At 41.5% G+C, this 20,319-nt stretch overlaps 2 protein-coding genes across 18 annotated transcripts in view; one reads left to right on the top strand and one right to left on the bottom strand.

Annotated features, from left to right (window-relative positions):
* TNFSF4 (TNF superfamily member 4) overlaps window positions 1-8,401 on the bottom strand; it is a 289,735-nt gene extending 281,334 nt beyond the window's left edge. For 3 of the 17 annotated variants that reach the window (XR_013416472.1, XM_078000137.1, XM_001101190.5), the window contains exon 1: window positions 7,893-8,375. The gene's annotated coding sequence lies outside the window, so the exon portion shown is untranslated. Of the gene's footprint in view, window positions 1-5,398; window positions 5,559-5,696; window positions 5,790-7,804 lie in introns of all 17 variants that reach the window. The other 14 variants (XM_078000102.1, XM_015123997.3, XM_078000094.1 and 11 more) reach the window with 13 other exon arrangements.
* Window positions 8,402-8,493: 92 nt separating this feature from the next.
* PRDX6 (peroxiredoxin 6) lies at window positions 8,494-19,765 on the top strand. Its single transcript, NM_001266085.1, is given in 5 exon segments — window positions 8,494-8,647; window positions 12,482-12,638; window positions 16,425-16,571; window positions 17,331-17,477; window positions 18,835-19,765. Coding segments are annotated over 5 exon segments (675 nt in total). The 5' UTR covers window positions 8,494-8,552; the 3' UTR covers window positions 18,964-19,765.
* Window positions 19,766-20,319: the final 554 nt, after the last annotated feature.

Here is a 20,319-nt window from a genome sequence, read left to right on the forward strand (position 1 = left end):
TGAACATTTGGAAATGTATTCATGTATTACACAAATACATTAAGGAGAAAAGCTTCATGCTTTGTGTTACTAAAGGCCAAAAGACATTTGATCAAATTAAAAATCCATTCCTGACTTAAACTCAGTTTCTTCAGCTTTAAAATGGTGGTAAGGGGGTTGGAGATAGGGTTTGTATTATATGACCTCAAAGTTCCCTTCCACTGTAAAGATTTATGACTCTAACACTCTGCAGTGACCACTGGATAAGTTCTGCATAAAGAACATTTTGATGAGCCAAAATGTAAAAACTATACTATTTTTATCACTAAGTAATGCCCAACTGACCTTGTCAAACACTCAATATTCTTTTCTCCCTCCCTGAACCTGGGTGCGGCTCACATATGAATGAAGAAACGGTGAGGCCAGCCAAGCCACTGCAATATGGAAAGGGTGTATGTTGAGTATATTATCTGGTAATTTTTTAAAAAATTAATTTAATTTTTAACTTTAATTTAACTTTTAATTTAAATTTAAATTTAAATTAAATTTAAATTTAAATTTAATTTAAAAATTAAAGTATAGTGGTCTATTTTTTAGGCTACATCAAAATGACCCCATTCAAAACTTCAGGGATCCTTTATAGTCTGAAGGCTATTTACTCAAAGGTAAATATCCTGAGGAAAGGACATTCAGGAAAAGCACTAACATGTACTGAGAGACCACCATGCACTGAGAGACCACCAGTGTATTAGTCCATTCTCAGGCTGCTAATAAAACATAACCGAGACTGGGTAATTTATAAAGGAAAGAAGTTAATTGACTAACAGTTCAGCATGGCTGAGGAGACCTCAGGAAACTTGTAGTCATAGCAAAAGGGGAGGCAACACGTCCCTCTCCACATGGCAGCAGCAAGGAGAACTGCAGAGCAAAGTGGGAGAAAAGCCTCTTATAAATCCATCAGATTTTGTGAGAACTCACTCATTGTCACAAGAATCCCATGAGATTCCCTCCCACAACATGTGGGGATTATGGGAGCTACAACTGAAGATGAGATTTGGATGGGGACTCAGCCCAACCACATCAACCAGATACCAGGCTAGTCAAATGTACCACTTGTTGCGGGGATGTCAACTATCTCAATGAGTGAATATGTAAAGAATTTTGTAGAGTAGAGGCTCTCAAAGATGTCTACCACCTCTGGGTGTGATATCTACTCAATCACAGCCAGAGGCTATGGGCTATCAACCATTCCATGAGCCTCTACACCCAGGATGCACCTAAACAAAGGTTTTATAAAGAAAGCATGATCTCAACAATGTTTTTCATGTAAGAAGAACCTTCCTGGTAATTACAGTGATTTTAACAATTTAGCAACATTGACTGAAACTTCCTGAAGTTTGTTTTGAAATACTAGAGTGAGCTTTTTGAACAATTCAGGAAAATAATAGTTCATATACAACTATTCTAATGTACACACAATGGCAGTTTCTTTTTCTTTTCTTTTCTTCTTGTTTTTTTTTAGCTTTATTGAAGTACTGCAAAATATACAAAGAGAAAATGGCAATTATCTTAAACATACAGTTTGATGAATTTTTACAAACTACACACATGTAACAGCCAGCATCCAGATCAATGGTCCTGTGCAGTCACCAAGTGGCCAGCTTTCTTTATGAGGGAGTGTAGGCACACTTGTAGTCCTAGCTACTCAGGAATCTGAGGCTGAGGATGCTTGAGCCCAGGAGCTGGAGGCTGCACTGAGCCAAGTTTATGCCACTGCACTCCAGCCTGGGTGAAGTGAGGTCCTGAATCAAATAAAAACAATAATAATTTACTACTCCAAAACCCCTCTGAGAGTTATTCCTCACTGTAGCATTTTATAAGCTGTTGTCTTTCATTTTCACTCCTACATTTCCTATTTTGATTTCTCTCCAGAGTGTAGAAGTCCTGCAGTAGATATAATAGGGAGTAGTACATATAATGACAACATTAAACATGATTGATATGGTTTGTCTGTGTCCCCACCCAAATCTCATCTTGAATTTAACTTCCACAATTTCCATGTGTTATGAGAGGAGCCCAGTAGAAGGTAAATGAATCATGGGGGCAGGTCTTTCCTGCACTGTTCTCGTGATAATGAATGAGTCTCATGAGATCTGATGGTTTAAAAACGGGAGTTTCCCTGCACAAGCTTTCTTTTTCCCTGCCACCATCCACATAAGATGTGACTTGCTCCTCCTTGCCTTCTGCCATGATCGTGAGGCCTCCCCAGCCATGTGGAACTGTAAGTCTATTAAATCTCTTTCCCATATAAATTACCCAGTCTCAGGTATGTCTTTATCAGCAGTGTGAAAATGAACTAATACAGTAAACCGGTACCAGTAGAGTGGGGTACTGCTGAAGAGATACCCAAAAATGTGGAATCAACTTTGGAACTGAGTAACAGGCAGAGGTTGGAACAGTTTGGAGGACTCAGAAGAAGATAGGAAAATGTGGGAAAGCTTGGAACTCCCTAGATACTTGTTGAATGCCTTTGACTAAAATGCTGATAATGATATGGACAATGAAATCCAGGCTGAGGTGGTCTCAGATGGAGATGAGGAACTTGTTGGGAACTACAGCAATGGTGACTCTTGTTATGTTTTAGTCAAGAGGCTGGCAGTTTTTCACCCCTGCCCTAGATATCTGTGGAACTTGGAACCTGACAGAGATGATTTAGAGTATCTGGCAGAAGAAATTTCTAAGCAGCAAAGCATTCAAGAGGTAACTCGGATGCTGTTAAAGGCATTCAGTTTCATAAGGGAAGCAAAGCATAAAAGTTCAGAAAATTTGCAGCCTGGCAATGTGATAGAAAAGAAAATCCCATTTTCTTAGGAGAAATTCAATCTGGCTGCAGAAATGTGCATAAATAACAAGGAGCCAAATGTTAATCCCCAAGACAATGGGGAAAATGTCTCCAGGGCATGTCAAAGGTCTTCGCAGCAGCCCCTCCTATCACAGGCCTGGAGACCTGGAAGGAAAAAATGGTTTTGTGGGCCAGGCCCAGGGTCCCCATGCTGTATGCAATCTGGGGACTTGGTGCCCTGTGTCCCAGCTGCTCCTTTTAGCCATGACTAAAAGGGGCCAATATACAGCTTGGGCCATGGCTTCAGAGGGTGCAAGCCCCAAGCCTTGGCAGCTTCCACATGGTGTTGAGCCTACAGGTGCACAAAAGTCAAGAATTGAGGTTTGAGAACCTCTGCCTAGATTTCAGAGGATGTATGGAAATGCCTGGATATCCAGGCAGAAGTTTGCTGCAGGGCCAGGGCTATCAAAGCAATGCAGAAAGGAAATGTGGGGTCAGATCCCCCACATAGAGTCCCTACTGGGGCACTGCCTAGTGGAACTGTGAGAAGAGGGCCACCATCCTCCAGATCCCAGAATAGTAGATCCACCAACAGCTTGCACCATGTGCCTGGAAAAGCTACACTCAACACCAGCCTGTGAAAGCAGCCAAGTGGGAGGCTGTGCCATGCAGAGCCACAGGGGTGGAGCTGCCCAAGACATGGGAACCCACATCTTTCATCAGCATGACCCGGATGCAAGACATGGAGTCAAAGGACATAATTTTGGAACTTTAATATTTTACTGCCCTGCTGGATTTTGGGCTTGCATGGGGCCTGTAGACCCTTTGTTTTGGCCAATTTCTCCTACTTGGAATGGTTGTATTTACCCAATGCCTGTAACCCCATTGTATCTAGGAACTAACTTGCTTTTGATTTTACAGGCTCATAGGCAGAAGGGACTTGCCTTGTTTCGGATGAGACTTTAAACTGGGGACTTCTGAGTTAATGCTGAAATGAGTTAAGACTTTGGGGGACTGTTGGGAAGGCATGATCGGTTTGAAATGTGAGGACATGAGATTTGGGTGGGGTAGAATGATATGGGTTGGCTGTGTCCTCACCCAAATCTCATCTTGAATTATAACTCTCACAATTCCACACAGGGTAGAAGGAACCCAATGGGAGGTGACTGAATTATTGCAGCAGGTCTTTCCTGCACTGTTCTCATGATACTGAATGAGTCTCACAAGATCTGATGGTTTTAAAAATAAGAGTTTCCCTGCACAAGCTCTCTTTTTGCCTGCCACCATCAACGTTCTGCCTCCCCAGAACCTCTTTCCTGTATAAATTAAACCTCTTTCCTGTATAAATTAAACCTCTTTCCTGTATAAATGACCCAGTTTCAGGTATATCTTTCTCAGCATCATGAAAACAAACTATTACAGTGATAAAGAAGAGCAGTGGAGAGATTATCAGCCCTACTCACTGAAGGTTGACAGGACTGCCTTAACAATATGTACAGGTTACTGTGCCCAAGCTTTATTTCTGAAAAGACAATCAAATCTAACAAGAAAGTTTATAAGAGTTAAAAAAAAAAAAAAAAACTCACCATCCTAACATTAATTTTTAGTTTTATATGTCTCCTCCCATTGGTATAGGGATTTTTACCTAGCTCTAATTACAGTCATGCATCACTTAATGATGGGGCTATGTTCTGAGAAATGCGTCATTAGGCAATTTCATCATTGTGTGAACACCATGGAGTGCACTTACACAAACCTAGATGGTATAGTCTACTACCTACCTAGGCTATATGGTATAAGCTTATTGCTCCTACGCCTCAAACCTGCACAGCACATTACTATACTGAATACTGCAGGCAATTATAACACTATGGTAAATACGGCTCAAGCCTGTAATCCCAGCCCTTTGGAAGGCCAAGATGGGAGGACTGCTTGAGCCCAGGAGTTCGAGACCAGCCTGGGCAACATAGGTTAGGAAGACCCTGTCTCTACCAAAAATAAAACAATTGCCAGGTATGGTAGCATGTGCCTGTAGTCCCAGCTACTCAGGAGGCTGAAGTGGGAGGATTGCTTGAGCCCAGGAGCTTGAGGCTGCAGTGAGCTATGATCACACCACTGCACTCCAGCCTGGGTGACAGAGCAAGGCCCTGTCTCAAAAAGAAAAAAGAAAAAAAAAAGGACAAAAAATGGTACACTCATATAGGGCATTTACCATGAATATAGCTTGTAGGACTGGAAGTTGCTGTGGGTGAGCCAGTGAGTGAGTGGTGAATGAATGTACTGTAGACTTTATAAACACTGTATATTTAGGCTACACTAAACTCATGTGTAAAAATTTATTTCGTCAATAACAAATTAACCTTACCTTACTATAACTTTTTTACTTTATAAACTTTAAAGTTGTTTTAATGTTTTGACTCTTTTGTAATCTTAGTTTAAAACATAAACACATTGTATAGCTATACAAAATACTGTATTTTCTTTTTTATATTCTTATTCCATAAACTTTTTTATATTTCTAAAAGGTTTTTTTCTTTTGAAACTTTTTAAAAATTAAAAACAAAGACATAAACGCACACATTAGCCTAGAGCTTCACAGGGTCAGGATCCTCAACACGTCACTATGCGATAGGAATTTTTCAGCTCCATTATCATCTTATGGGACCACTGTAGTATACGTAGTAATGTTGTATCACATGACTGTATAACTAGAGACATCTGGTTCTTTTACTGCCAGCTGTGGACAAACAAGAAATGTTGCTGTTATGGCTGCAGGAAGGCAACCAAATGTTTCTCTAATACTTTGTACAACGTAGTCCTCATGCCCACTATATCTAACGGGTCACAAATATTCATTAACAAAATATAGTCAAACCTTTAGGAGTTCACAATCTGGTGAGAGAGATAGGCATCATAGTGCACAGCTGTTTTTCCAAATGTCCATTGCTAATCTGTTCATCTTATTCTTCTGTCAAAGCAGTAAGGACAGAAGAGAAGATGTGAGTCATCCCAGAGTCACAGCCCTCTGAAAATCCCTGAAATCCCTTCTTTCCTGTCCCTCAGATCACTGTAAGGACTTCAAGGTTCTCTCTAACCCTTACAGCTGTCTGAAAACATTTTTTCCGATATGACAGCCTCCACCTTCTCTCTAAGGAAAGTAAATCCTTTCTTAGTCAAGTTCTCCTTTTCCACACTCCGGTCTTTCCCTGGAATATCTCCCCTATCCTTCCTCCCTTCTTCCTTTCCCATTATACTTCTCACTGACCCTCAGGAAAATAGCTTAAAAATTTCCCCTCTGGAATGGGGCCCCGTCCACAGAGCACCTACCTTCCGTATAAGTCAGATGCTAAACTCAATTACCTACGAAGGCCAGGCAGAACAGTGTTCTTCTGACTTTGTTTGCACATTAAGTTCACGGAACATTCTCTACTTTCACAAAGAAACATGCTTGTTTTTTTCCTGAAACATACAGGCCTTAGTTAAGCTTTCATTTGCACAGTTTTGATAGATAGGGATGCTTTTTTCCTCCCAATTTGTTTTTTGTTTTTTGTTTTTTGTTTTTTGTCCCAATTCCACTCTAATGTCAGTAACTGGCAGAGGACTTTCCGAGTAACAGAGAACATATGCTCTCTAAGAGGGCTGCTCAGCAGCCACGGTTTGCCAAGTGGAACATGGGCCTAGTGTTACTGTGTTGCTAGATCTTCTGACCTTTCAGGAGACAAAAATCCAGATATTTTTATGAAAAATCATGTTTTCAAAATGCTGACAGTTAATTCAAAATGCTCCAAAGTCTAAAGCAAACAAGTTCACAGAGTGAAGGAGCATTGCCAGTGTACAGCTTCTGGCGCTGTTAAGTTTTAATGAGTATTTTATTATCTTCGCTTAATTTACAACAGACAATTATATAATTATGCCTTTGACAGACATCAATAATCTGTTTCTGTATTCGTTCTCCATATTTATAGAGTATTGTGTTTTCTAGCTTATTTCCACAACACATTGTTAATAGTGCCTTAGGCCAAACTACTCTTCTTTCCCAATTATTCTCTTTCTCCCCTACAAACGGAGTTAAAACAAGGAGCTGTTAAAGCTCGGAGCCAAATAAGCGATTAAATTACATTAGTTTTAAATGGTTTTCTGGAGTGGCTGGAAATTTTTACCAGTAATCTTACTGCAATTCCTGGGTCAGTGAAGAACTGGGTAAATATGATTACCGTGCACACACAAACACATCGCTGTGATCAAAACGCACATCACAGTATGTGAGTAACTACTCCCAACACTGCCGTGTCTCTGCCTTAGTAAGCCTGCCAGCCCCATCCAGAGGATTTTTCTCATCTCTGAACTCCAATCACTTCCACCTTCCCCCATCAAAATTTACCCTATATTTTATTATAATTGCATATAAATATGCCTTCCTTGTAAGAGGAGGACCTGTGTCTCTCCATTGTACAGCCTGGCACAGTGTCCGGCACACAGTAGGCAAAGCAAGAGTCATTGCACGAACCAGTATCATCATCCAAACAATAGCTACCATTTCCAGAGCACCTACCGTGAGCTGACTAGTTTACCTGCATTATCCTGGTGGCTTTCCCAGACCAGACCACCCAAAACAAAGCAGCCCCCCAGTCACCCTCTAAGCACGTAACCCTATTTTAGTTCTCGGAATAGGACTGATTGCTTTCTAACATATTTTGGTCATTTCGGTGTGCTTATTGTCTGTCACCGGTTTCCCTTCACAAGAAGGAAAGCTCCAAGAGGACAGGCATTTTATCTACCTTGTACTTGGCTCATAGCAAATAAATGAATCTAAGCCGCCCACCTCCCTGGGCGACAGAGTTGACCTGCACACAGTAGGTCTCAATGAGTATGTTTTAAATTTTATATTTAGATTTCAAGATAATTGTGTTGAATATTTTATGGTTCATAACAAACAGAAAGGGGAGGGCAGAATAAAAATAAATAAAAGTTTAGTTACATTACCCTAGCACTGACGTTGGTACGGGAATTTTTGCTGCAATAAGAAAACCACTTCCTCTGACATAAGGTCACCCACACTTCTGGGTCTTACCACATCCTCTTAGACAGCTCATCGTGGCTGGGCTGGCTGGGACAGTCAGGACTCCAGACGCTCACACTAAAAGAGGGATGGGAGTCGAGGAGTCACTCCACTCCTCTGTAGGGAGCTGGCCGCGAGTGGGTGCGCAGGAGCGTGCGCGCGGATCCGTGCAGCGCCCAGGGCGGCTGTGCGAAGCCGCCACAGCCTGCGCGCCCCGGCGATTCTCCACCCTGGGGCTCGCCTGCCCGCTCCGTTCCTCTTCCTTCCACCCCCAAAGCGCGCAAGCCCTGCAGAGTCAAACCTGGCGCATCCTCAAGCCTCCAGGGGGAAACGTGACTGAGCCCCGCATCACGTGTGCAGAAACGGCCTATAGTGTCCGAAGGATGCCACCTAGTCGCAGGCCCAGCGGCGCCACGGACAGCGACCGCGGTTGTCCAGGTCGCGCCCCGTCGCTGCCCGGCCCAGCCCATCCCCGCGCCCCGCCGCGCCCCGCCCCGCCCCGCCCCCGCGGCCCGGCCCCCAGTGGCCAGCCTCCCGCGGCCCCGCCCCCGCCGCCCCAGTACCCGCCCCTCGCGCCTTCATTTATTTCTCTGCGCGCAGGGACCGGCTGCTTCTTCGCCAAAACCACCCGATTGCTTGCTGTCCCAGCGGCGCCTCTTCATCGCCGCCGCCATGCCCGGAGGTCTGCTTCTCGGGGACGAGGCTCCCAACTTTGAGGCCAATACCACCGTCGGCCGCATCCGTTTCCACGACTTTCTGGGAGACTCGTAAGTGGCCACCGCGTAGCCCTGCCCTGGCCTTGGTTGCGCCTGGACTCGGAGGTGCCTTCCCTATTTCTTCTCCCTTCCGTCCTCCCTGCCGCTCAGCCCCCTGCGCCGCTCGGCCCCTCCCCCGCACCGGTTTCCGCGCGCGCCAGGCCGTGTGGCCCCTGCTCAGCGTCGGCTGCGCCCCCGGGAGCTGACACCCCTTCGGCCTGCCCTGCGCGAGCCACTGGATCCCTCCAGGCCTCCCCGCCTCCGGCGTGGCTGGGCAAGGCCACTCCAAGGTGGGGGATGGGGAGGACAAAATTGGGTTCTGCAGGTTCTGGAAACTCACTGCCCGTGGGAGGGTTTGTTGACCGTTGAACTCGTCTTAGTAAACTGCAGGTAGCGTGGTCAGGCCGAGGGCGCAGGGGCGGGTCGGCATTGGCGATCACTTCCCCGGTCTAGTGCCCAGGGTCGCACCGCCCTCCCTCCCACCCTCCGTTCTGGAATTTGCTCCCTGGGGAGGATGGGTGTCTGAAGCCAAAGTCAGAGGACACAGCTGCTGGCTATATGTTACAGGAAGGCCAACGTATTGTCTGAGGGTGCAGGGTATTTGCAGGCTTCTGGGCACAAAATGTGAAATTTAAAACCACTAGCTGCCTAATAGGTGGCCGAAAGACTTTTTGTCCAGACCCTCCTTCAATGACCAAGATATGATTTGATAACAGCTTTAGGAAGAGCCAAGAACACTCTGTGTAGGTGTGCCTTCAGAGATTCCAGAACTTGCAACGCTTAGAGGGAAGGACTTTCTGACGCCGTTCAGCTGTAGTAGCCTATTCTTGCTAGTGATGGCCGTTCCAGGCTCCAGGACACGTGTACTCCCCAACTTTGAGACTCTTTTGTTTCCCAGTGGCTTGCGCCTCACTGTCCTCTCCACTTTCTGCCTTGCTTCCAGCACATAAGCTTGCTGATGATAGCCAAATTGATGACCTGTGATCTGACTTGGCAGTTTTGCCATTATGAATAGGAGTAGTGAATCAGTGTTGCCTTTTTTTTTTTTTTTTTTTTTGGCAGCTCCTGGATTAGCAAACTGGAAGTTGCTTAGTTTTCATCAGAAGCATTCCAGGCATGTCTAGTTATATTATGGTTCTGGAGTTCTAGTGGTCCCACTACACTGTGGGGCTCCGAGGTTTGACGACAGTTCTTCCCCAGTTTATATCCTTTTTATGTACAGTATCCAGGGAGACAAAGAGAGAGGCTTATGAAATTAATCAATGATTGGACAGGGCTGTGCAGAGAACCAGGGAGAGATTCTTACACATCATGTGCCTACCCGGACCCTTACAACCTCTTAGGTCCCTTTTCCAGCCACTGAATAGAGGAAAAAGCTTTGTGAAAGATAGGACTAGGCCAGAAAAAGGTTGAAAAATTGAATATTCAAACCTTGAACGCAGAAAAATACTTTAGAAATACAGCTTATGGCCAGTCTTATACTTAGGATCTAGGTAGTAGTATTTCTCCAGTAATCCTTGGGATTTTTAGAGTTGTGTTCCTTCCCATTTCTGCCTTCAGCCCTCACCCCCATGAAACATAAACTATTTCCAGAACTCTTAGCTTGTGTAGATTAAATATTAGCATAAAACGTATTTACTGTTCCAACAATTAGAAATGTTGTCGCTTTTTAAGCTAACCATACTTTTTTGGGGTTTCGTTAATGTTTATTAGCCTCTAGATCCATCTAGATTTGATCAAAAGTGGTACTTTATCAGCCATAGTTAGGAACACGATAAAAATATCTGCATTTATTAACTAATAGACAAGTCTGCCTAGGATCAGGCGTAGTATTCCCTACCTTACCAGGAAGAGAAGTTTGAGCCTTTTATATGTTTATGACATGGATTTTTGCCTGATTTTTCCAAACTCTATTCTGTATATGATCCCAAGTCAGACTGTCAATTTTTGATCCAGGTATTTTTGAGGAGAAAAAATTAAAATATCTTTCTCTACTTACCCCTGATCATTGTAAACAACTAAAGAGGTTGGGTGCTACATTGCGTGAGTTTACTGGACCTTATCACTGTTTCTGTAAGTGGTAGAAGTAGCTTCTTCATAGCACATCTTCACTACGCAAAATATGTGTTTTCCGGGGTCTTCTGGGGCTTAGTAAATGGGAACCATTCTCTTGAAGGAGGAAACCTTTTGTCTTTTGAAAATGGGTAAGAAAGAAAACGGGAGAATGTCACTGAATTACTCTTAAGTGCAGCAGTAGGAAGACTTAGAGGGAAAGAAAGGCCAAGGTGAGACATTCTTGGAGTTTATCCTACTTGTAGCCACGAGGTAAACTGGAGTTTCACTTCTGAGGGAGGGAAGGACGTGAACTGGCTTAAAACCAGTTCCTTTCGCATGATTCAGCAAAACAGTCTCTGCCGACTGACAATGGAAAAAGAACTCCTAACTTTTCTAATTCATCCTCCCTTTAACAATACAGGAGGAAACGCCCTGTTCCATTTCTTCTCAACTTTTGGAGACCTTCTGTTAAGTCTCATCTAACCATTAAATAGATTGTTTTCCATAGAATCTAAGGCCTAGATTTTACTCATAGTGATATTATCTACTTCAAAAGATATACTCTATGTTCTTCCTTTTGCCCTTCATAATAAAGTGAACATAGTGCACACCTCCACAATCTTAAAAAATATATATTAGCTTTCTTCCCAGTCTTGCCATAGGGCCCTCCATCCTTTTCGTAAGAAGATCTTTTTCCTTCTTGAAACCTTGGGAGTTGAGTGGAAGCTGTAAGTGGGAAGGAGGTGCCCTTGTCTTTGCTTGTTCTCTGTACTCAGGGAAACTTCGGAAAGGTCAGCTTGGCATCTAGGCAAGATTTAGTTATCTACTAGTTTAGGATCCTGCCTAAATCATCTGGTTTAGGATAGTTTAAATTGATGGGGATGTGGAGAACTGAGTGTTCAATTTTCCTTTTCAGTTGAAAGAGTAGTTTCTGTTGCCAAGGAGAAGGAAATGGTACTTCAGCTTTCTTAGTGGCCGCTTGAAACGTGCTCAAAATCTATAAAATCTTAGACAATGATGACTTAGATCTTAGTATTTACCTAAGAATTTGCTATTGTAGAAATCTACATTGTAGGCTATCAAAATTCTACCTGCTTGGTCTGAAGAAAGAAGAAAAACTGCAAATGAAGAGATAGGTAAAACTGTTAAGGTGATACTGTTTTGTCAGAGTATAAATATTGGGTGTCCTGTTTGGCAGGTTAGATAAGAAAAGTGGTTTTACAAGATTTTGTATCCACTTGCTTCGAAGAAACCAAGTGTCGACTTCAATTTTTACATATAAATAGAGGATAGAAACCTATTTATTTCAGATTACATAATCTGTTTATTATTGTAGTCAGGCATTTGTTTGGATTGAGAGCATACTGGGACATCCATTATTGGAGCTGAATGTCATGGTCTGTGCTAGAAAAAATGTAGAAAAGGATAAGAAGAAATAATTAAGTTTTTTCAGTAAGCTACTTGGCTTGAACAGCACAGATTTTATTAGCCAAAAAGGAGTCAGGGTGGCACCATAATTATTAAAGGAAGCAACACCTTAAAATTAGTCTTTTTAAATATGTGTCATCTTGAATTTCATATCTTTGATTAAATCGGGCTATAAGCATAGGCTTCTCTAGAGGTAAGTAGATTGAAAAGCATTCCTCAACAGAAAACTTTAGAAGTAAATATCGTCACAAGCATTCATTTAAAAAAGAAAGCCTGTTTTTGATTCAGAAGTTGTGACTTTATTCTCTGTGATGTTGGTGATAACTCTTCATTCAACTGTGACCTTGTTTTTCTTCCTTTCAGATGGGGCATTCTCTTCTCCCACCCTCGGGACTTTACCCCAGTGTGCACCACAGAGCTCGGCAGAGCTGCAAAGCTGGCACCAGAATTTGCCAAGAGGAATGTTAAGTTGATTGCCCTTTCAATAGACAGTGTTGAGGACCATCTTGCCTGGAGCAAGGTTAGTATCAATTGGCATGAACTTTGAGCCTGAGATTATAGGTCAAGTTATAAATTATAGAGTCCTTGGTTTTTGAGGTTAAGGTACAAGTAAGCTTTAGGTTCAAAGTTCACTGATTATTTGAAAATTTCAGTTGAACCACACAGTGATCACATTGCTAAATCCATTGGTCAGTCAATTCTCAGACCTCATCTTGGCCTGCCAGCAGCATTCAACCTAGGTGATCACTGTTTTCCTTTCTTGGCTTCTAGGACACCACATCCTAGCTGTTCCTGCTCACTGATTCTTCATCTCCCAACTCCTAATTTATGCTGAAGTTACCCTGAACTTATTTCTTGGACCTCCTCTCTTTTCTGTCTGTACTCTTTCCCTTGGAAATGCCTTTAAATACCATCTATGTGCTGTGGTTCTCAAATTTTCATCTCTAGGCCAGACGCTTTGAGGTTCATGTAACCACTGCCTACTTAGCATCTCTCCTGGGATGTCCAGTCATCTCAAACCTAGCATGTCTAAGTAGGCCTCATTCTTAAATCCAGAGTTTTATTCATCTAAGCTAATGGCAACTGCATTTTTATAATTGTTCACGCCCCAAATCCAGGAGCCATTCTGAATTCTTCATGTTTTTTCACATCATAACATCTGATTTATCCTCAAACTTGTCAGCTCTACCTTCAAGATATGTCCTGTATCATGGATGGAAGACTGACTCCCAAGGGATCTGTGTGACTTACCCTCACCTCTTTTGGGTCTCAACTCACAGGACATTTCATCAAAGGCTTTCTTGTCCTCATTATCTAAAATGATAACTCCTTTCCACATTCACTATCCCCTCCTCCTCAGCACTCAAATACTCTGCATATTACCTATTTAGTTTGTTTCTTCCTAGTAGAGTGTAAACTCAGCAGGAACAGAGACTCCTGTTTTGTGCACTGCTGGAACGATGCTCACTACTCAGTACGTCTTAGGTGATCAGTCAGTATTTGTTGAATGAATTAACTGAAGGAAATACCTACTTTTAGCAAAAGAATTTACTTGAACAATAAATTTGGTGGTCTGAATTTACCTTGAAAACATTTTAAGGACTTCACTACAACATGCGGTTAAGTAATAATGGTAACTACTTTTTGAGGGATGTATACTAGAAACTATGTCAAGCATGTGTAGTTGAATAAAAGATGTATTGACTTGTGAGTTAGGGATCTGTGGCTGCATCCTATAGCAGTTAACACTAGTTAATCCTAAATATCTGAGACTAGAAGAATCATGTGTAGGAGAAAAAAGAAGGGCAGTTATCTATCTTGAAATAGAATTTTTTTCATTCCTTACATTTCTCAGTGAGTGGTAACTGTAGTTTTCACTATCATTTTTCATTTTCATTTTTGCAGTTGAGAATACTTTTTTCACTTAGAAACTTGGAGGGACTTGCCCAAGACTGCCCAATGGCAATGAGATTTGAATCTCAAATCAATGTTCTTTTTAATACAAGATGATAAAAAGTAGGATTTAGCCTAATTTAGGATAGAATAAAGCCAAATAATTTAGGATACTTTCTTTGGTGTTCATGGGTGTAATATAGTGTCCATCATGCAAGTGGCAGAGTAGAGAATTAGTGCATAGCAATAATTAAAGTGACATATTGCCAAAGGAGGTGTTTGTAGCCCATTATAGAATAGCTTTTAAAGTATAGAAGCATACACAGGTTTATTTTACCCTGAGCTTCTGCCTTAGAAGTTTTCACAATTGTGATTACATTGAATAGGAAAAAAGTCTGAACTACCAGAAGGAGTGCCCAAACTTTGACATACACCTGATATATAATAATCTGCCTCTAGCATGAGACTATATTAATTATTATTTAGCTCTGGTGACTTAATAGGCAGCCAGTGACAACAGAAAGTTAAGATAATAAAATGAAGGAATGTTAGAATGTGTTGTCATCCAGGAGCCTGAGGCAGGAGAATGGCTTGAACCCAAGAGGTGGAGGCTGCAGTGAGCTGAGATCGTGCCACTGCACTCCACCTGGGCGACAGAGCAAGACTCCACCTCAAAAAAATTAATAAATAAATAATAAGAATTTGTTGTTATCCATTTCAGAGCTCATCAATGCCACATTTGTTACATCTCTGTTGAGAAATCCACAATGGTTTTGTATCTGCTATGCCACCAAGCTCCTGTTTTACTTTCAAGCCTACACATAATAGACCTGATTCCAATTTTAAATCATTTTTTCCATTACTTGCTAAACTCTGTCCAACTAAGTTCCTCACTCTCCCATCAATAGTTTATGTACAGAGTTGCCCACATGTTTCATTAATATCGTTCCTGGACAAGTGCACTAGCTCACACCTATAATCCCAGCACTTTGGGAGGCCAAGGCAGGTGGATCAGAAGGTCAGAAGTTCAAGACCAGCCTAGCCAAGATAGTGAAACCCCGTTTCTACTAAAAATACAAAAGCAAATTAGCCGGGTGTGGTGGCGGGCGCCTGTAATCCCAGCTATTCAGGAGGCTGAGGCAGAGAATTGCTTGAACTTCGGAGGCAGAGGTTGCAGTAAGCCGAGATTGCACCACTGCACTCCAGCCTGGGTGATACAGCAAGACTCTGTCTCAAAAAAAAAAAAAAAAAATTTTATATATATATATATACACATATATGTGTATATACATATGTGTGTGTGTGTATGTGTGTGTGTAGTTCTGCTCCCTAGAATGCCTTTCTTTTCTCTGTGAAAAATCTTACCCATCCTTCAAGGGCCCAGATAGAAGTCCTATTCTTTTCTTGAAGCCTTTTCTAACTCTTGGAGTCCTACAAATGGGAGTGTTCAGTACTTCAGCATTTACCGTCCACCTTTTAACATTAGTCTTGCATTTGCTGCTGCTTCATGCTGGAATCATCTCTAACCAAATTAGAAGTTCCTTTGAAGGCAGGAGCCATGTCTTACTCATCTGTATTCCACATGTACTTACCATAATGCTTAGCCCACCTTAAGTGCTATATCAATGCTTAATCAAATAACAAAACTAATTTTTTTTTTTCTCCAAAAGCTTCCAGGGATAGAAAAAGTAGAAATAAATGGATGAATAAAGTTTTACTAGGGAAGGAGGGAGACATATCATTTTTCCTTAGTTCAGACTTGAAATGCTTTGTTTTCTGTTTGAATTTCACCCTAGTTTAGGTTTACCTCTGCCTTTTCACCCATTTATTTTTGACTTGTCCTTCAAGTATATATTCAACTCTCCATTCTTGTGTTTGCTTTGTTTTGTGATTTTTTGTTTGTTTGTTTTTTGTCATTTCTTACTATTTGTCTTGTAACTTAACATCTGAGTCAGGGTGCTTTTGAGGCAGGGACCAGAGCTATAAGATTTTCTTTACATATGGTATTATTTCTAGATGTGATGGATTTAACAAACCTGTTGTATCTGATGGTTTTTACAGTATTTGGGTATCCAGAGGTGCCTTGTATTTGGATGTAACTAAATTATTGCAATGTTAAAGGGGTTGCTGCTGTTTTCTCATGGCAGTGGAAGCATGCTGAATTTAAGAGAACTGGGCATGAAAATGGCTTTGGTCCATGATTACAACCTAAGTACTGTACTCTGCTGTTATTCCTGGCAATAATTGGAATGAAAAGTGTTGATTTACTCACTTTTTAAAATTAAAATTGCTTAAAGAAAATTACTGTGATTCGGTCCTCTTTCCTGTCTTGCAAGGTGATGGCTGTTAACTGATGAAATTCAGAGCATGTGTTAAGTTTAGATTCCTCTTTCCCCTTTTACTTGTGTTTCAGGATATCAATGCTTACAACTGTGAAGAGCCCACAGAAAAGTTACCTTTTCCCATCATCGATGATAAGAATCGGGACCTTGCCATCCTGTTGGGCATGCTGGATCCAGCAGAGAAGGATGAAAAGGGCATGCCTGTGACAGCTCGTGTGGTAGGTCATACAAATTCATTTTGTAGTCAGCATAACTGATCAGGCTGTATGTCCATGTAAATGCTCGTACCAGCTAGAGGAGATAGGGGAGTATCTACAATTATGAAATAACTGTGTATTGGCAACAATATCACTGATTATCTGTAATGCTGATGCAAAGTGGCTGAAATTTTCAACTAAATTTTTCAACTGCTTAATTCATAGTTCATGGAAATCTACAAAAAAAAAAAAAAAAAGTTGTTTATCCTAAAATGTCCTCCAGAATTGAGAAACCTTTTCTTAGCTCTCCTGACCACCCTGTCTTTAAAGTGATTGGCCATATCCTTCTTCATAAGGCAGCTCTGTTTTTAAATTTTTATTTGTTCTGTCCTCTGTCCACTAGAGAACAAACCCGATCCCTCATCTGAATAAATGCACAACTATTCAAGGAACAATATCAACTCCCATTAGTATGATTTTTATGATAGTCATCCCCAACGGACATAGCCTTTCCTGGATTAAATTTGCATATCAGTTTTTCTTACTGGGATAGCCAGAACCAAATGGAATTCCCTTCTAAGTTTAGAAAATAACAGAGAGAAGAAAAGTATCTGTATTCCAGCCATCCACATTAGCAGTTGGTGTATCCTTTTGGTGCTTTGTTTTGGTCTTGTTTTTATACCCTTGAAAATTCTTAATGACTGCAGAGCTTTCTAAGTGGCTTTAATATCAAACACACTCAAAGAACTCTTCCTATTTATGCCTTTCTGTGCTTTGCAGGTGTTTGTTTTTGGTCCTGATAAGAAGCTGAAGCTGTCTATCCTCTACCCAGCTACCACGGGCAGGAACTTTGATGAGATTCTCAGGGTAGTCATCTCTCTCCAGCTGACGGCAGAAAAAAGGGTTGCCACCCCAGTTGATTGGAAGGTAAAGATGTTTTTAAAAAAAAAGCAGTTTCTGTACTTGCCTGAAGGGCCAGTCTCTAAAGGGCCAACTTCAAGGTCTGTGTTACCTGGATCTCTGTGTCTAGCACGCAAGTACACTGGGAGGATTTTTCCTCATGACTGAGTCCAAGATTTGCTCACAGGCCCTTTTCAAGGTTTTATAACTAACACCTTTTATGTACAACACAAACTCTCTGTATGGCTTTCTGACTTTTAGATAATTTGGAAAAATTATTGGTCAGAATGATTCCTTTTCCTAATAGAAGGTTTAAAAAACACACACACACTTTTATCTAACCCTTCCCTGATGGCACAGTATTTATCGCACAATCTCGATTTGCCATTTCTGTTAAGTCATGGATATAAAAATACTGGTGTATTAATGTCATTAAGTATTTCATTTCTCTTAAGCTTCATTCTTTTAAACCTGTGCTAGAATTCTCCAAAATTTGTTCATACACTAAGTCTTTAAGACATGGATAACATCACAAGAGTATCTTAACATTGCTACATTTTTAAAATAACGCTAACCTGAATACCAGGTTTTGTTTTGGTTTTTTCTGACAGACAAATCACTTAAATTCTGTATCCACTAGTTAATTTAATATTACTGATTTATGTACTTATTGAGCGCAGATAGTAGTGAACTGGGGGGATAGCAGTGAACAATAGAAGGTCCTTGCCCTCATAGAACTTCCATTCCAGTGAGTGGAGACAAGCAGTAAACAAGTTTATTAAGTGGTAATAGCAGGTGCTACAGGGAAGAATCAAGCACAGATGGGGAGAATAACAGTACAGGGGTGGGAGAGTGACTGTCAAGGAATGCCTGTCTCTGAAGGGACTTTTGGGAAGAAAGACACAGAGAAGATGTGACCAAGGCATATGTATTTGTGAGGGACGAGCACTACAGGCAGAAGGAGCAGTTAGTGCAAGAAGCTGGGCCTACAAATGAGCTTGGCATGTTGGAGGAATACAAGGAAAGCTAGCATGCCTGGAGCAGAAGCCGCAAAAGGTGGAGTGAGGGACAAGAGACGAGAGGAGGCAGGATTCCATCACACAGGGCTTGCAGGCCATGATACTCACTTAGAATTAAATGTAAAGTGTGGTGGCCGGCTGTTACTGGGTTTAAAACGGCTGTTTCTTGTTAATATGGGGTAACTACTTTCCCACCAAAAGTGCCAAAGATCAACTTGGAAAACAAAATCCTCAAAGAGGGGAAGAGTGAAGAACACTTGATTAGTCTCATTAGCACCTGTGGCTACTTTTCTAAAGTTAATTCATGAAGGCCTTGAAGCTTCACTATGAGACTGAATTTCACCATTCTCAATGTCTTTCAATAGGATGGGGATAGCGTGATGGTCCTTCCAACCATCCCCGAAGAAGAAGCCAAAAAACTTTTCCCGAAAGGAGTCTTCACCAAAGAGCTCCCATCTGGCAAGAAATATCTCCGCTACACACCCCAGCCTTAATTCTCTTGGAGAAGTTAGTGCTGTGAGCCAGAGGATGTCCGCTGCCAATCATGTTTTCCTGCAGCAATTCCATAACCACATCCTGGTGTCATCACAGCCAAGGTTTTTAGGTTGCTATACCAATGGCTTATTAAATGAAAATGGCACTAAAAGTTTCTTGGGATTCTTTACTCTCTGCCTTCACCAGCAACCAATTCCATTCATACATCAACACTCTACTGGTTCTGTTTGAAATATGTTCTGTATTTAAAACTCAAATCTTGTTGGATCTCTGCAGGGCTTGTGACCAATGAGGTCATATTGGTTGATGGTTGAGAAAGCTTGCTTCACTCTGCATCAGAGAATGACTATCATTTTTTTTAACTATCCTATCACGTCCTCTCTTCTGTCACCCATTTTGAAGAGTGGCAGAACTTGAGGTTCAGCTTCCTCTGTAAATATCCAAGTATAAAACCCAGGAACTTCTAGAATAACCCAGATGTGCTTTAATATTCTTTTAATATGTTTTGATCACAACTCGGGGAAAAAAGCTTTTTAATTCTGTACCTTTCTAGTAGATAAGTGAAGAGCAGGGGAAGAGACCTTTAAATATTTTGCTATAAAAATGTGTGATAAGTTTCTATCAAAATGGGGAGATTGCAGAAAAGGCTTCCCTTGGCTTCCAAGGATGTGTAGCAGGTGTGAGGAATGCTAGTGCCATGTGCCTTTCACAAAGAGTTTGCATTTATCAGTCTGCTTTCCGATGATATGTACATGAAAGAGTACACCATGTGAAGAGAAGAGAGAATGGTTGAAAATGTTTTATTATAGAACTCTTGCAGTGAGTTGCTATTTTCTAGATTTTACTTTTTAGGGAACAAAATAAAATCCTTTGTTAAAACTGGGTCAGAGAATTCTGTTGTCACATTTTGAAGTATCAGCTTAGACTTATGTCCTGAAGGGCAGAGGCTTCCTTCTTCCTAGGATTGGCATGAGTAATTTCTTCCAAAGACAGAATTTATATAAGATTTTATATAATTTTATATGTAAGATTTTATATAATGAAAATGGAGGAACAGCTGAAGAACGTGTGATGTCACAACATGTCTTGGTCCACTTTGCTCCTTCATGTTACTTGCTTGGATCCTAGAGTCCCATGATGTTATAATCCCTGGTATAAAGAGCTCTCCTAGCCTAATGCCTTAATGGGATTGCTGGGTATAGGAATGTGAACCTCAAAGATAATGGTACATCTGTGCTTTTTGCTGCTCTGAACTAATACTCTCTCAGACTTTGATCATACTCTACTAGTAAGGGCTAGGTTTAGAAAAGGGTGTCCCGTTTACGGTGTCTTAGTCTGCTTGGGCTGCTATAGCA

The sequence above is a fragment of the Macaca mulatta genome, chromosome 1 (assembly GCF_049350105.2).
Source record: "Macaca mulatta isolate MMU2019108-1 chromosome 1, T2T-MMU8v2.0, whole genome shotgun sequence".
Lineage (NCBI taxonomy): Eukaryota > Metazoa > Chordata > Mammalia > Primates > Cercopithecidae > Macaca > Macaca mulatta.